The 16,834-nt window shown below is 33.0% G+C and overlaps 1 protein-coding gene across 1 annotated transcript in view; it reads left to right on the top strand.

The window, feature by feature from the left end:
• The window catches only part of SEPTIN7 (septin 7), a 52,087-nt gene extending 36,636 nt beyond the window's left edge, over positions 1 to 15,451 (top strand). Inside the window, exons 8-12 of the mRNA XM_065939829.1 lie at positions 19 to 70; positions 4,385 to 4,510; positions 8,858 to 8,993; positions 13,248 to 13,387; positions 14,383 to 15,451. Coding sequence (XP_065795901.1) covers positions 19 to 70; positions 4,385 to 4,510; positions 8,858 to 8,993; positions 13,248 to 13,387; positions 14,383 to 14,422 — 494 coding nt within the window. The 3' untranslated portion in view covers positions 14,423 to 15,451. The remainder of the gene's footprint in view (positions 1 to 18; positions 71 to 4,384; positions 4,511 to 8,857; positions 8,994 to 13,247; positions 13,388 to 14,382) is intronic.
• The last annotated feature ends 1,383 nt before the right edge of the window (positions 15,452 to 16,834 follow it).

Raw genomic sequence — 16,834 nt, 5'->3', positions numbered from 1 at the left:
TGATTTTTTTTTTTGTAGTTGAAAACGGTGAACATTGTGATTTTACAATTCTAAGAAATATGTTGATAAGGTAAGTGTAAGCAGTGATGAAAATAACACAAATTTTTCTTTCCCTAAGTAAAATTAGTCTCAGATTTAGTTTTTTGTTTTCTATAAATTTAGCTAATTTAAATTGGTATCTTCATTCTAGCACTGGAGCAAGCACTGCCTAAAGACAAATTTGGATTACTTTGCCAAGGTTTTAAACTCTAGAGGAAAAATACAAAACAGGCGGTGTGACTAGAGATATATAGGAAAGTGGGTCTTTCAATCATTGTACTTTGTGTTGCGGTTTAATACTGAAAGAAATATGGAAGTAGACAGGAATAGGCTTTTGCTCCTCTTTAATATGAAAAGCTCGTGGAAACTGGAATAGAAGGCTTAAGTTTTAGGTCAGAAGCTGGACTTCAAATATTTAAAAGATACACAGCTTAGTAGCTGGTGAGTGGAGCATTTTTTTTCTCCTAATGTTTTTAGGAAAAACATTAGTCCTAAATTGTACCTTGTACATCTGATGAAAGAGAGGGAAAGCATGTGAAAACAGGACAGTGAGTTAATTCTGATTAGAGGAACCAGGACCTGAATTAGAAAATTAACAGCAGAGAGGAAATTCTGAAGAAAAAGTTGAAAAGATCCAGAGATAAGGAACAAAAGGAGGATCAAAATGAACCTCATTGTTTTCATGTTGAGATAAATTCCTTCCTCATGCTATTTCATACCCTTTTGCTCTTTTTTTCCTCTTTCATCATGCTTGCTTCTCCAGACCCTCAATACATACTATTCTTTTCAGCTTCCAGTTTCAGATGTCCATCTTAGGTTGATGTCTCTAGTTTTTATACTACTCTCCACTTTTCCCAGTATACAAGAATTTCTTTAGCTATGTGGAAGTAACAGGAGTATTGATGATAATTGGAAATCATGGAACAACAACAAGATCATTCTTAAAAGTGAGGGGGAGAATTTGAGTCAAACTGCTACCTCAAGAAATACACAAGAGAGGGGAGTGAATTTTGAAATTGAGATCGCTTTGTAATTGATTTTACTCAAAAGAACTCATGACTAGATGCTCTGATAGAAAGTAGATGATGGTGTTAATTCAGCCACAGCGGTTTGCCAGGTCTCATACAGTGGGAGAAGAGCAAATGCACATGAAAGGATGTTCATCTCCCTTGGTTTTGAGAAAACAGTGCTTCAGGTTCTATTACAATCTCTTTGCTTTCTCTTCCGTTTTGAAAATGTGACTTCAGAAGAACTAATAATCTCTGATGATTTTATATATGTAAAGAATGCTTCATAAATATTAATTGCCAGTACATGCCCTCTGATTTTATTATTTTTCTCAATTTTAAATCTATGCTACTTACCTAGTGCTTGAAGCAATGATAATGTTTAACTTTGTCTTATGTGTTTTTTATATATGCAATCAATAATTCCCTATGTACATAAAATACTATAGAAAGGGAAGCTAGTTAGTAGCCAGACTTTGAACATTTGAAGGTATGCAGCCTTCTCTCTGATGAGTGGGACTCCGTAATATACAGGCATTACAAGCAAATGGACCATTCTTACAGGGAAGCAACAAGACAATCATACATGTGTGGAAATATTAAAAATTCTAAAATTACATAATATTACATAATTTATATATATAATATATATAAGTAGATATGCTATGTATGTTTACATGTATTAAAGAAATTCATAGTAAGTATTAAGTGGTATATTTTCATGGAGCGGAACCAGGTAGAGAAGGACTTATGAAAATAGTTGCCTTAAGATGAATTAAGATAAATAGAGTCATCAGATGTTTATATGTGGGATTGGGAGTGATCCTACTTAACTTTTTTATCAAGTAGAGTGAAGATATTGTCTTCAACTTGTTGAGGTAGATGGTTATGCAATTTTGCTTAATAAAAATTTTGTTTATTTGTTAAATTTGTTTTAGCACACTTATTTTTTCTTTCCTAAGGCATAAATGTTCACTTACACTTCTGCTAGATGTTTACTTTGCCTCTTAACATAATTTTTCATTTATAGTCTTTGAAACCTGTAAAACATCCTTGATAAATACACTTTGAAAATAAGTTTAGGAATATTTTACTTTATTGCTTTTCCTTCTAAGTTCAGAGGAGAGGTAAGGTATATGTTAGCTCATGTCTTTATGATAAAGGCACCTAGTAGATATTTAATAAATACTCAAAGGAAATATCAATACCAATATTCCATATGTCTATGAGTTCCAAATAAGTGAAATCCTGCAGGTTAAAGTCAGTAGTAGTGGTTGCTTCTAAGAAAGACGCAAGTTCAAAGCTGTGTCATTTTGCTAATTTAGAGAACTGACTGTTGCAGGCAAAGGCAGGCAAAGCAAGGAAGACAATGGAAAAGAGGAAAACTTGAAAATAATTTCAGGATGTGGCAATAGACAGTGCCAAAATCAAATAGAGAAGGAAAACAAAAGGAGAGAAGAGAATGGTATAGTATCAGCAATCAGAAATGGAAAAGATAAATTCAAGAAACTGTGGAGAAAACTATATTACTAATTATTTTAAGTGTGGAAGAATGAGTTGATTTTTAAAAGAGTAAAAGTAAAACGTCTTTAATCAAGTGGAAATAGAGACTTTTATAACCTGAAAAATACTAGAACCAAGTAATCAAAAAAAAGTTATTTTAGTGAAAGGGAAAAATCTTTCATCTCAAGTGTTCAGTGACATAACGAAAATAGTTTAAGGCTAGTTAATAAGTCCACCTTATTTTATATATCTTTTATTTCAGCTACTAAGTACTTTACCTCAGGTCCTTTAATGATTTTTTAATGATGCATTGATGAGGTAATATATGATATTTAAAATTACAAAAAGATTGTTTTATACTGGCACGGTTATTTGTTTTTATTATTCTCTACGTAAAGAAATTGAAAACAGTAATATGTCCTAGAAAATCAGCAATGTTTATCACATCTCAGCTCCAAATCAGTTTTTTCCAGGGCCCATTATATGCTCTGTGTCAAGAGTGCAAAAGGTGATGGCACGTTTTTTGTAAAAGGGGATGTTTACAGTATAGTTGAAGAGGTTATATGCTGTCACCTATCACATATACTGGTAGCATTAAAGACTGGCAGCCAGGGAGATGGTGGTCTTGGGTTAGAGGGGCTTGACTTCAAGTCTGCCAGGAGAGCTCCCAAAGCAGAATGGACGAACTCTGAAGTCTGAGAGTCAGTGGCAAATTTAGTCCCAATCATTGGATATGCTCGGAGTAAGAAACTGTCTGACTTGACAGAAGTAGAGAGGGATAGAACTTTAGATAACTCCAGTAGCCATGGAAAGTGTATATTCATCAAGGGGCATATATTTGTCAAGGGGCAGAGTTATAAAGGACAATGAGGCTTGTGAAAAACCCAGTCTTAGAAATAGGAGGAGTAAACTATCAGAGAACTGCACAAAAATGTCCCATAGAGAATGAATCATAGTAATTGGCCGTCACAAAAGGGAAAAGTAATAGTAAATGTTTCTTGGCTATCAGAATAAAAACAGAGTAACACCTTTATGTTTGTCTCTCATAAGGGAGTTTTGGTAAAGTGGTGGAGATGAAAGATAGGGGATTAGAAGTGCAGGAATGAATGATGGCAAAAAGGAAGAGAAAATGATACAGAGTACTACCATACCATGTATATCCAAGAACATTGCATTGGTAAAGGATACAATAAAGCAGCTCACAGGAGTCTTTTAGCATCTTGAAACACTAGGGAATGGTAAAATTGTTTCATGTATAGGTATCTCCTATATATTGATTTTATGTATCATAGATAATGTCTGCTATGAGTAGACATTGATCTAACCAAAATACCACATTTACAGGACAATTGGAATAAACAGGAATTTATTCAAAATTAAAATTTCACAGTTTGAAGCCAACTTGATGTGTAATCTGTGTATTCCTATATATTAACCTGAATAAAAACTCAAATATTAATAATATTAAGGAAATATTAGGGAAAGCAATTTCTTTTAGGTTTGTGAACTTCAGTAGGAACTAATCTAGCTTTCCTTCTCTAGTAAAATAAAATATATACTATAAAGGTAAATACTCTTCTCTAGCAATGTCATTCTTTAGAAGTAACTGCTTTGAGAGAATTCATGGCTTCTAAACTTTAATTTGGAACTTATATTTCCATTAATGTCAAGTTAGCTCATTGTATCTTGCTCTCCCTTAAATGTAAGTGAAGTGTCTTACAAGTGTCTTCCTTGAAAAGTTTCAAGTCTGAATTTTTTGTTTGCTAAAAATTTGAATTTACACCAAAGCTTTTTTAATAGAAGCAAATTCTTTATGTGTCTTTTATTTATGACAGAACACATATGCAGGACTTGAAAGATGTCACTAATAATGTACACTATGAGAACTACCGGAGCAGAAAACTGGCAGCTGTGACTTATAATGGAGTTGATAATAACAAGAATAAGGGGCAACTTACTAAGTAAGTATGCACCGATTCTTCCAGGAATGGTATTATTTATTTAGTAAAAAATCACATTATTTCATTGCCATCAAATTCCTCTTGGCTACTCAATAGAAAATTGGAATAGTGTTCTTTATGGGCTTCCCTAGTGGCTCAGATGGTAAAGAATCTGCCTGCAATGCAGGAGTCCCAGGTTTGATCCCTGTGTTGGGAACGTCTCCTGGAGAAGGGAATGGTTGCCCACTCCAGTATTCTTGCCTGGAGAATTCCACAGAGGAGCCTGGTGGGATACAGTCCATGGGTCACAAAGAGTTGGATACAACCGAGTGACTAACACCTTTACTTTTTCATACATTGTTTTTTTTAGGCATAATGCTATTGGACATGTAATAAAGTATAGTATAAACATAACTTACAATCCCAGGGAAGCCAAAAAACTTGTGTGATACCCTCTATTTCTATATTTGTTTTGCTTTATTGAGATGGTTAAGTTGTGGTTACCTTTTTCCCATATGTTAATTTTATCTTTGTTTTCTATAGCCTTTTCCATCTTTATCAATAACTGAATTCATAGAAATGACTGAAAATACAGGTTTTCAAAGGGTAATCCTCGTAACTCTTTTGGTACATGACAAAGTTTTCATTGATCTAAAGATACATGAAGACAGTTTTATTCATGTGTCCTTTCATGAAAATATGATGATGGTATTGTTTTATTTATGTTTAGTTTTAACACTCTCACTTGGCAAAATAAAATGTTGGTAACTATTGTTTCCCAAAATGTTTGGAAAATTTTGTTGCTCTTAGAAATCCTTAACTTAACTGAAATTCTTTTGGAAAATGCTGTATGACAATTGCTACGTTTGTATACATAGTGACCTACCAAACCACCAAACTAAGAAGCACAAGTAGTAAATGTACTTGCTTAAAGAGTTCTTCAGGAAAGACCACATATAATTTAAATGAACTTTGGTTGTCTTTTCGTTATACTCAAAATGTAATACGTTTGAGCATTTATACATTTATATGACCAAAATGTAGGTCATATAACACAACCACAGTAGGGTCTTAGGTCAGCCTTAAATGTGGTCTTTGCTGTGATTCTGTTATTGGTCACATGAAAAGGGTAAGTCGTTTTTCAGGATCCCCTTGAAAAGATCCCTAAAAGAAGCTAAGCTGCATCTTTGAGGATTTAATATGATGCTCAGGTTATGTTGACCTGTTTTTTAAAAAAACTTTTACCGGGTCTTTTTTCGGGTTGAGTTATGTTGAATTTCTCTGACAAGCTTAAGTTTATAAGCTTTAGCTTGTTTATGTGTGGCAGCAAGCATTTTCATTAAAAAATGGGTAGACAATGAAATAATTTAAATGGTTTTTCTAGCTATCTAATAAAGTTTCATTTGAAAAAATGTGATGACAAGAAGTTATCCTTTTTCCTGTTTGCTACATTATAAACACATTTTTGTATTACGGTTTTCAAACTAGCACTTTAATAAAGATGACTAGAATTGAGATGCTAATTAATATAACAGATTTATAAAATCATTTTGACTGGTGAGTCTTCAAAAAGTTAATTTTTTATATGTGTGACCATTTTCTTATAATACTGGAATATCACTCTTGGTTAGGAGGCAAGTATTTTTATAAGGCTGAAAGACAGAAAGTACAAGTGTGAAATATTTAGCATCTCTTTGAAACTATGCATATGTAAATAGGTTTAGAAATTTGAACAGACTGTCAGGAGATAGTTGCATAGCATATTTACTTTCATAATGATTTGGTATAGGGATTACTAACAGAATTTGGAAAAGAAATTAACTATCTTCAACAAATTTGGCCATAAACTTGTTTTAGGAACGTGAAAGTGAAAGTCGCTCAGTTGTGTCCGACTGTTTTTGACCCCATAGACTATACAGTCCATGGAATTCTCCAGGACACAATACTGGAGTGGGTAGCCTTTCCCTTCTCCAGGGGGTCAGCCCAACCCAGGGATTGAACCCAGGTCTCCCGCATTGCAGGTCAATTCTTCACCAGCCGAGCCCCTTTAATCTGTGGATTTGCTTTTAATTGCTCCTTTATTTTGGTTTATTGTAAGTGTGTTTTGTTGTTGTTTAGGCACTAAGTTACGTCCCACTTCTGTGACCACATGGACTGTAGGCCTCCAGGCTCTTCTGTCCATGAGATTTCCCAAGCAAGAATACTGGAGAGGGTTACGTTTTTCTTTTCCATTTATGTGTGCTAAGTCTCTATTTTTTGTTCTTTTAGATATGGCACACTTGAAGACATTTCATTAGTTTTTCCAAAGACATAAGCAGTTTTAATATGTAAAGATTTTTAATATTTAAAAACAAATTTTAAAACATCAGGGCTCTACAATCTTCTGTTTTCCTCCAAGAGTTATTTAAATGATAATTTAGGTGACAGTGTTCCACTCTAGTAAGGTGGTAGGTAGCCTTTTCATGTGCAAAGTATACTACAGATTCTTTACATTTATATGGATTGGTTTATTCCTCCCAAGGATGAAATTAAAGAGTATTTTATAGATAGGTTATTATTAGTGGAAATATATATTTAATTTTAAAATCACAATTCCATCTGAATTTTAATTGTTTTTTAAAATTCTAGTGTTATAATATATTTAATGTTTACAATATATTTTCGAGTTGCATCAGCGTTGTTGGATAATCTTAAATTGCTTAACATATTCAGTTATTTAAGATGGCCAATTCAAAAATCATTTTTAAGAGTATTTTTTTCCTAGAGTCTAAAAATGTTTTGGGGAATGGCAGAAGTGAGCTTTATAGAAATCAAACAAAAGCTTTGAACCCTTACTAGAAAAAATGCTTGTGGGAACACACAACACAAGCACACACGTTTGTTGTGTGATTTCAGGACTTCATTGATACTCTGCCCAAGAGATTTGAGGCCCCTATATTAAAAATACCTGCCATAAATATATCAGTTTTTAGTGAAATAATGACATTTACACTTTAAAATTTATTCCAGTTTACCTAGCTTCTTGAATGTTGATTCTCCTAAGTTAATGTTTGATTTATTTTCATTTTCAGAACTCCTGATTAATTGTTTAATTATTAAAACATACTGCAGGTTTGTTCTTTTGATGAAGAAATATCCTTTAGTTAAGTAACATTTTGTTCTAATTTACACTAATTGCAAAAACAAATCCTCTTGGGCACAATGGTACATCACATTTTTGTCTTTCCTTTTTGCTAAGAAAAATCAGTAGGCAGTGTTCTTCTGTCCTGTTGTTAATTTAATATATTCCATCTCGGTCTCTTGTTCTCCTCCTTGATAGGGAAGAATAGTGCTATGATGGTCAGAAATATTCAGCCTCATAAGGAGAGAAGTCACCATAATCAGAGTGTGTCAAATCAAGATCAAAGTGACTAGCCTTGAAGTTATAGATGAAATACAGAGCCTGATTTTGTTTTTAAGCCATAATTTAACTTTTTTAACCACTTTATTCATTTAGGTTTGCAATTAAATGGTCAAAGCTTGTTTTTGTGGAAGCATAATATACGTGTTTTATCAACAAAGTAAGAAAAGGGCCTGCCTCTTTTAATCTGTCCCAGTGTACGTGAATAGGTTTTTAGAGATCCTGAAGGTCACAGAGCCCACTTTTCTTTCTTCTCTGGGACTGTAGTAGGTTACTGATACTTTGCCATTCTCTTTTCTCTATAAGTATACTAACCTTCATATAAAGCATATTTGTAGTATTTTTCAACAGAAAATTTTGGAAAACACTGTGCAGAGATTTGAGTCTGTGAACTTGAATAGAGTGGGCTACTTTTTAATTTCTGTTTTCTGGCATTTCAGAAATGTCAGGATATTCATTTGCTTCTGATACTCTCTTTTTCTGCCTCCCTCCCTCCTCCTCCTTCATTAGTTCAATACCATTTTCATATTAAAATTTTGTTTAGAAAGTAATTTTCTTCTAGTTTTTCTTTTTTGAGAATGTATTTAGGGAATGTGTCTTTTCCATTTTCCTTCTACAGTCTGTTTTATGTGTTTTCTTTAGATTTGATATGCATTAGGTTTAGGGAGACTTCAAGTTATGAAACTTCATGGAAGGAAGTTCTAGATTGTAAATATTTATAAATTTTAAAAGTTTCTGCAGAATTTTTTCATATGTTCATACATAAAACTTCAAATCTGTGTTCTGTGTTATTTAAGGTGGTGTTAGAATAATTAAAAGCTTATTTTGAAGCTTGTTTTCAAAAAACAGAAAGCAGAGAATTTAGTAATGGCATACAACAGCTCATTTGTTTTCATCACTGTTTCAGAGTTTTGTATTACACTTTTCATTTTTAGACATTTAAAGATTGTCTTTAATGTTCATAATAGGAGCCCTCTTGCACAAATGGAAGAAGAAAGAAGGGAACATGTAGCTAAAATGAAGAAGATGGAGATGGAGATGGAACAGGTGTTTGAGATGAAGGTCAAAGAAAAAGTTCAAAAACTGAAGGACTCTGAAGCTGAGGTAATTAACCATATATTTTCACCTTTGACAAAATACTCCTTTTCAAAATAATGTCGTAAATAAAATTCATAGATAATGTAACCATTCTATAGATTTTTTTCACATGTAATATGCAAATTTAATGTGTCTGTGTGTTCAGTCGAACTCTTTGCAACCCCATGGATTGTAGCCTGCCAGGCTCCTCTGTCCGTGGGGTTTCCCAGACGAGAATGTTGGACTGGGTTGCTATTTCCTCCCCCTAGGGAACTTCCTAACCCAGGGATTGAACCCGCATCTCCTTGACTCCTGCATTGGCAGGCATAGTCTTTACCTCTGAGCCACCTGGGAAGTCAATATGCTAATATAATTTAAAAGAGAAATGAAAGCAAGCATTATGTGTACAATAATATATATTTTAATAATGTGTTTAGATATAAGTATACTTGGTAGGAAGACATAGTGGAATATCGAAAGTAAATTTTATTAGCTATAGTTAACAAATTATGAGAAATGAAATTTTAAGCCTTTCCATATAGTCGGTATAAGAAAGTAACAGAGTTTTGGGTAGATACAAGAGTAAAAAGTAGCTTTAGGATAGTAATAATCGACCAGACTTACTTGCATATGAATGGAGAAAGAAAGAACCCTACTTAAACTATGGGCATGCTGTGATAAATTACAAAGAGGAAGAAATGAAGGAATGTGATTTTTGTAGATGAGTTGGGCCTTATGTAACCCTAGTGTCAGTGTAATCCCATTGTTGCAAAAATCAAGTAGGGTAGTGACAAAGCATTCCAGCAAGCTGTTCTACTACCTTAGAATCCCTCTACATGTTGAAGCATACATTTAGTTTCTATTAATCAAAAAGATCATGAAGACATATCCATCTGTAAGTGATAAGAAATAAAAGATGGAGAAAAAATACACTTAACATAAAAATCTATGGAGAAGGAAATGGCAACCCACTCCAGTATTCTTGCCTGGAGAATCCCAGGGACAGAGGAGCCTGGTGGGCTGCCATCTATGGGGTCGCACAGAGTTGGACATGACTAAAGTGACTTAGCAGCAGCAGCAGCATAGAATAAGTATTTGGCTTGATGTCCAAGAGCAGTAGAAGAAACTATAGGTAAACACAAATCAGCAATTTCAGTAAGATGTTTTCTCAGCATAGATTTATTATCTATTTTACTTTTAAATATGTAGGATGACATTAATATGAAATACTTTAAATATTTAAATATTAATATGAAATACTTTAAAAAATTTTTAATTGGAAGATAATTGCTTTACAGTATTGTGTTTCTGCCATACATCAACATGAATCAGTCATACAATATGAAATACTTTAAAAATTACTTTTAATAAAATTCAGTGATTAAATGTGGATCCACTAATAATATTTGTATTTAAACATTAAGAAGAGACTCAGATTTAGTTTGTTACATCTTACAGTTGGTCTCTTTGCTTTTGTAACTAATTACTACATAAAATACATAAGCTTTCTTTGACTAAATATATGTTTAGTCATACTTTAATAGTATGGCAAAAGTACTCTAATCCATTGAGTAGACAGAATGCAGAGTATTCAGTAGTTTTGAGGAAGTGTTTTTATTCCACATTAGATTTCTCTTAAATTACTGAGCTTTTCATGTAATCTCTTATCACAAAAAAAGTTACTTCCACTACTGTTACATTTATAATATGTGTTTAATTCATTGGGGATATAGAATAGCTCCTCCAGGTTTAAGATTGCCAATTCTGCTGAACTAGTATCTTGGGTACCTGTTATTAAGATGACATTTAGGAGATTAAGTTTTTTCTTTAACTAATTAGGTTTTTATTAAATCTATCCATTTGAGTCTCTGCCCCTTCACCAGTTAATAAGTAATCTGGAAAATCCCTATCAGAAAGTAAATAAAAACAGGAATAATCGAGTGTGCATTATTTCCACACTTAGGTTTCGATGAAAATCTAAAAGGAGTTGAATTTACATTTAGAACAGACATATTTTAGGGTCTCCTCCTAAGAGTAAATGTCATAAGCAATTATGATACTGTAGATTTAGAACCTTTGGGAGTTTTTATGATTACTGTGAATGGTGAAAACAGAGTTTTGTAACACTTAGCTACTCTTTGAAGAATAGTCTTTATTAGCATTGAAACAAACTGTAAAGCAAGGTGAGCCAGGTTTCCCCTAATTCTGAGCCATATAAGTATATAAATATGAAGTCTATTTAACCTTGTATAATACTGTTTTCTCAAGTGCTAGATACATTTATTTGAGGCATAGCTGCTAATATCTTGCAGCACAGTGTATTAGGCACAGTACTAAGCATCTTTCATAGATTATGTTTAGTCCACACCACAGCCCTACAAGGTGGATATTATTGTCCCATTTCCATTTTTTACATGAGAGGAAAGATAAATTGACTTCGTCAGTGCTGCATGACTTAGTCATTATTTTAATGCACTTAACTGTGCTCTTAATCCTAGACAAGTCTACAGTCATGTATCCACAATTTCGAATCCTTAAAAGCTCTGAAAACTGCAAAGTCAGAAACAGAATAGTTTTACCCCTACTTGATGTGAATATTTATATTCACATATTTTTATGTGAATTAAATATATTCACAAATATATTTATATTCTCACTTTGCTGCAAAAATCAAGAATGTGTTTGATTATAGATGCTACCTTAGACAGCCCAGGTGTTGGTATGTAAATATAGTAAATAGACCTTTCTAAGTGGAATTGGCTTTCAGAAATCTGAAAAATTCTGAACTATGTAATACATCTAACCCTAAGAATTTCTAGAAAGTAAAGGATTGTGACCTGCACTTTTAACCTACATGCAGTTAACACAAAAGAAAATGTATATGTGATAGAAAGGTACAGATAAAGAATGATGAACACTTGTAAACCTACAGCCCCATTTAAAAATAAGGCATCATCAGTTCATTTGAGGCAGCTGTGTTTCCCCTATTGTATCCCTCTCTCTCCTCCTCAGAAGTAACTATGCTGGATTGTGTGTATATAATTCCCTTCCATTTTCTCTTTTTAATAACTAAAGGCATTTCCCTGTGTTCCTATTTTCTGATATTTTCTTAGTAATGTGTTTGCTATCAGCAGGAAGATGTTACTTCAAATTTGATTCATGTTTGCTTAAATATATCTTAGATGGTTTCGTTTTTTAGGAACTGCATGAAATATTTGGAATAGAAATGAATATGAAGTCACTTTTTGTGGGTTTATGAAGTAACGAAGAAAACAGATTGTATGCAAAATTATAATCCAAATTCAAGATGTTAACTCATTGATGTAATAGTCTTGAACGAACATAATTCCTGGACATCTGAAAGTTTTTATTTAATAAATAGTTAAGTTATTTGATGTAGTTAGTTAGATTTATTTGTTTATTTTTTGCTGTGATTGTTTTCCACAGAAATGGATTGACTAGTGCCTAAATGGACTATGTAATGAACCACTAGATAAACTCTTTGTTTCTGCAGTTACTTTGCATGTGTGTTTTTTATCTTTCAGCCAGCATTCTTTTCAGCATTAATTCTCAATAGAGAAAGAATTATCTGTTTCAGAATCATGGGGGCTTGTTGAAAGGGTGGATTTCTAGACTTAAAAACCCAGAAATTCTAATGCAATATGTCTGGTTAGGTCCAGGATTCTCTATTTTTAACAAGCGTTTAGGTGGTTCATACAAAGACTGACATTTGAGAACTACTGCTTTATAAGAATCCAGGGACCTTGTCGCCTCATCTTGTAGCTCTTATATTCTTACCTATTTGCTTTCTTTTCACTTGTCTCGCTTTCTTAAACTTGGAATTATGAGACAGGTTCAGATCTTGGTTCTGCCGCTTTTGGCTAATGACTTTGGGCAAGTGACAGAGACACTGCAGCTGCGACTGTTCGCTCCTCTGGAAGTAGGAACAGTGGTGGCTCCTCTGCCCAGCTTCCTACATGTTTGTGAGTAAGGAATAATGAGATGATAAAGATATGAGTATGCCCATGATAAAGTGCTACACAACTGTAGCTTATTGTACTTTTTTTTAACCCCTTGTTTCCCAAGATTATTCTCTTTGGTCACTGGCATTTTGGGTGGTAAGTCCTACAGAAAGAAGACTTTTAGACAGTGCTTTCCACGTGGTGCTCTGAATTTATAGCATAAGAACTGAATGCTCAGCTTTTAACATTAGACTGCTCGGATGAAATGTATTTCTGATTTCTCAGACAGTTTTATTTTATGTATTGTGCTCTGAACTAGCTCCAACGACGCCATGAGCAAATGAAAAAGAATTTGGAAGCACAGCACAAAGAATTAGAGGAAAAACGTCGTCAATTTGAAGATGAGAAAGCAAACTGGGAAGCCCAACAACGTATTTTAGAACAACAGAACTCTTCAAGGTATCTAATGTCAGATTCCCAAGAAATATGTGTATTAGCTTTAAATAATTATTTTCCTATTTATTTTAAAAACATTAATAAAGACATTGTCCATTAGCATACATCCCAAGCACAAATTATTTTCACAGATGAATATTTTATATAGATTGATGCACTCTATTATAACAGTATTTTTTCCACTGTAAACATTTTCGTGACTTAATAATGTTCATAATTATAATTTAGTACCTTCACAACATTCTCTTCAGGTGACTCACCATAGTTAGTTGTTTACCTCCTATCAAATACTGGACATAATGGTTGTGTGTAGTTTTTGGCAAACAGAGAGCATTGCTGCAATGTTCTCTTTACATTTAGAGGTATATTTTTATTGTGTTGGATTATTTCATTAAGATAAACTTTGAGATACCTAGTTTCTAATGCAGCTAGTTACTCACTCTTAATTTACTCAAAAATGGGGTAGTCTTTGTACTTTGGTCTTCTTTTACTCATTAGTCCCATTTAAAACTGAAAAGTTGCATCCCTGTAAGGATTCTGCAGTTTACCCTCACTGCTAAACGTTTTCAGGTTTAGACATTTTTTCTGTAACACTATGTGTCTATTAACTTTTCCCTTAAGAAAGACAAAAATTTATCTGTGAAAAAAGAGCATTTCAGAATGCAGATGGTTGTTGGAGTAAAGGATACCTTACTTGATGTCTGTTGGCCTTTTTTGATTTGTACTATTTCCTTTAGGTAAAATTTTTTTGTGTAAAAAATGAGTTTTTGTCATATTTCTTACTGTTTGTCTTGGAATTTTGTCAACTATTTGTCCAAGAAAATATTATAGATTAGCATTGTCCTTATTGTTAACTTCTAAATCTTCTAATTTTAAAATAAAAATGTAACACAATTGAAAATCCAACACAGTTGTAGTTGGTTTAGCTATTGGTATCATATGTTAGCTATGTTTATAAAGTAGTTACTCATTTTGATTGTTTTCGTTCACTCATTTAGAACCTTGGAAAAGAACAAGAAGAAAGGGAAGATCTTTTAAACCCTCTATTGACCACCAGTTACGTATTAGTTGCCAATATGCCAGCTTGGACATCAGTGTTTGTTGGATCCGTTTGACCAATTTGCACCGGTTTTATCCTTAATGATGGATTTAACAGCATGACAAAAATTATTATTATTATTTTTTTTGTTCTTGATGGAGATTAAGATGCCTTGAATTGTCTAGGGTTGTTGTGTACTTAGAAACTAACAGCTCTAAGTACCTTTCCTACATTTTCTTTTCTTTTTTTTTATTAAACAGATGTCTTCAATTTAATGCAAGAAAACATTTTACTGTTGTACAATCATGTTCTGGTGGTTTGATTGTTTACAGGATATTCCAAAATAAAAGGACTCTGAAAGGTTTCATTGAGGATAAATTGCCATAATATGATGCAAACTATGCTTCTTTATGATAATTATAATACAGAGGTTCCATTCAATGCAGCGTATACAATAATGTAATTTAGTCTAACACAGTTGACCCTATTTTTTGACACTTCCATTGTTTAAAAATACACATGGAAAAAAAAACCTATATGCTTACAATGCACCTAGAGCTTTTTTATAACAACCTTTTTTTTGTTTGTTTGTTTTGAATTCTTTAAATATATATTATTCTCATTTAGTACCCTCTTTAGCCAGAATCTCATTACTGCTTCATTTTTGTAATAACGTTTAATTTAGGTATTTTCCATATATTGGCCCTGCTAAAAAATAGAATATAGCATCTTTCATATGATAGGAACCAACAAGGAAACTTTCCTTTAATTCCCTTTTTACACTTTATGGTAAGTAGCAGGGGGGAAAATGCATTTATAGATCATTTCTAGGCAAAATTGTGAAGCTAACAACCAACCTATTTCTACCTATGTGCAGTCTCTTTAATTTTACTAGAAATGGGAATCATGGCCTCTTGAAAAGAAAAAAAAGTCACCATTCTGCATTTAGCTGTATTCATATATTGCATTTCTGTATTTTTTTGTTTGTATTGTAAAAAATTCACATAATAAACAATGTTGTGATGTAATTGAGTGTGGGGTCTTAAATATTCTGCAGTTGATAGAAAAGACTAGAATGTGCTTGAGAAGAAACTTTCCAATTTGAATTTGTCTTCATGATTGTAACTCTTTTGTTTGTTTCATTTAGAATGCATTTGTGCTGATTTTCTAATTTATGGAATATAGTATCTATCTACTTGTTACTATCTCCTATTAACACATTTCTCTGAGAACAAATTTCAACTTACCAGGTGAAGTCTCAAGTCCTTGGACTGAAATTTTTTAACTGGAAAAGAGAGTGGTATAATTTCTTTTCACTAAAGTCAAATGATAAGAGATTTTAACAAAATGCTTTGTGATATTTTAATGATTAATGCAACATAGTTTGTAACTTTAAAAAGTTTCACTGTATCTTTTGATGATCCTGTCAGAAGGAAGTAACTGATTATGATGATTTACCCAATATTTTTGTTGACATTAGAAAGTGAAGGGTTTAAATAAAACAGGATGCTTAAAAGATCCTTGTTGCTTTTCAGAGATGCATAAAGTATAGAGCACATTAGGAAGATCATTCACTTTACAGAATCTTGACTTCACATGTAAGTTAATTCTGTGATACTATTTTTAAAGCAGATCTTATGAGGCATTAAAAACATGATTTAAGATTACTGCAGTAACAATTTATCCTTACTTGTTGGCCATCACTAGTTAAAGATTGTCTTTGAAAATATAGTGCTTTCTGCTGTGTGTGTGTTTTTTTTTTTAGATTGGCTGTTACTCCAAGACCAGAATCAGATATTCAGAAATAACTGTACATAAATATGCAGAGATATTTTTTGTTTGGTTTCATTCTTTATAATTGAGATTTGGTTAACGCCCCTAACGAGAAAGTTTGGTTTTAGGAAAAATAACTTACTGAATTTGGAGACTGCAAAACCAGAAGTTTATATTGACCACCTGTCTAACTGGTAAGTACTATTGCTTCTAGAAACAAGTTCTCATAGGTGCCGTTTAAAAATTCTATATGCATTGTGGTAACTTTGTAGAGTCACCTTTATTCTATTACCCTAGTGGAAACTTTCAGAAGTTGTAAACAGCAGGCTTGTAAACAGCAAAATGGACAGTACCTAGTCTTCATTGTGAGAGCCATTATAATAAACTGGAGTAGCTCTTTAACCACTATGCTGTTTAAATGAGGCCAGAGAAGCCCTAATCCAGGTGCACATCGCATGGCAGAGTCATGCTGCCACCTAGTGGGAGTGAGAGCTTATTGTTTTTATCAAGTTCACATTGGACCTGTGGCTTATTTCTGTGGAGCTCAGGTTCTAATTTCGAAAGCTAAGGAGATATAGACTTGTGCTTCTCAGACTCGTTAGCTTAGTGTCATACCACCACCCACATATTCTGACTCT

This window comes from Muntiacus reevesi, chromosome 6 (assembly GCF_963930625.1).
Source record: "Muntiacus reevesi chromosome 6, mMunRee1.1, whole genome shotgun sequence".
Taxonomy (NCBI): Eukaryota; Metazoa; Chordata; class Mammalia; order Artiodactyla; family Cervidae; genus Muntiacus; species Muntiacus reevesi.
This window is presented reverse-complemented; position numbering and strand designations above follow the sequence as displayed.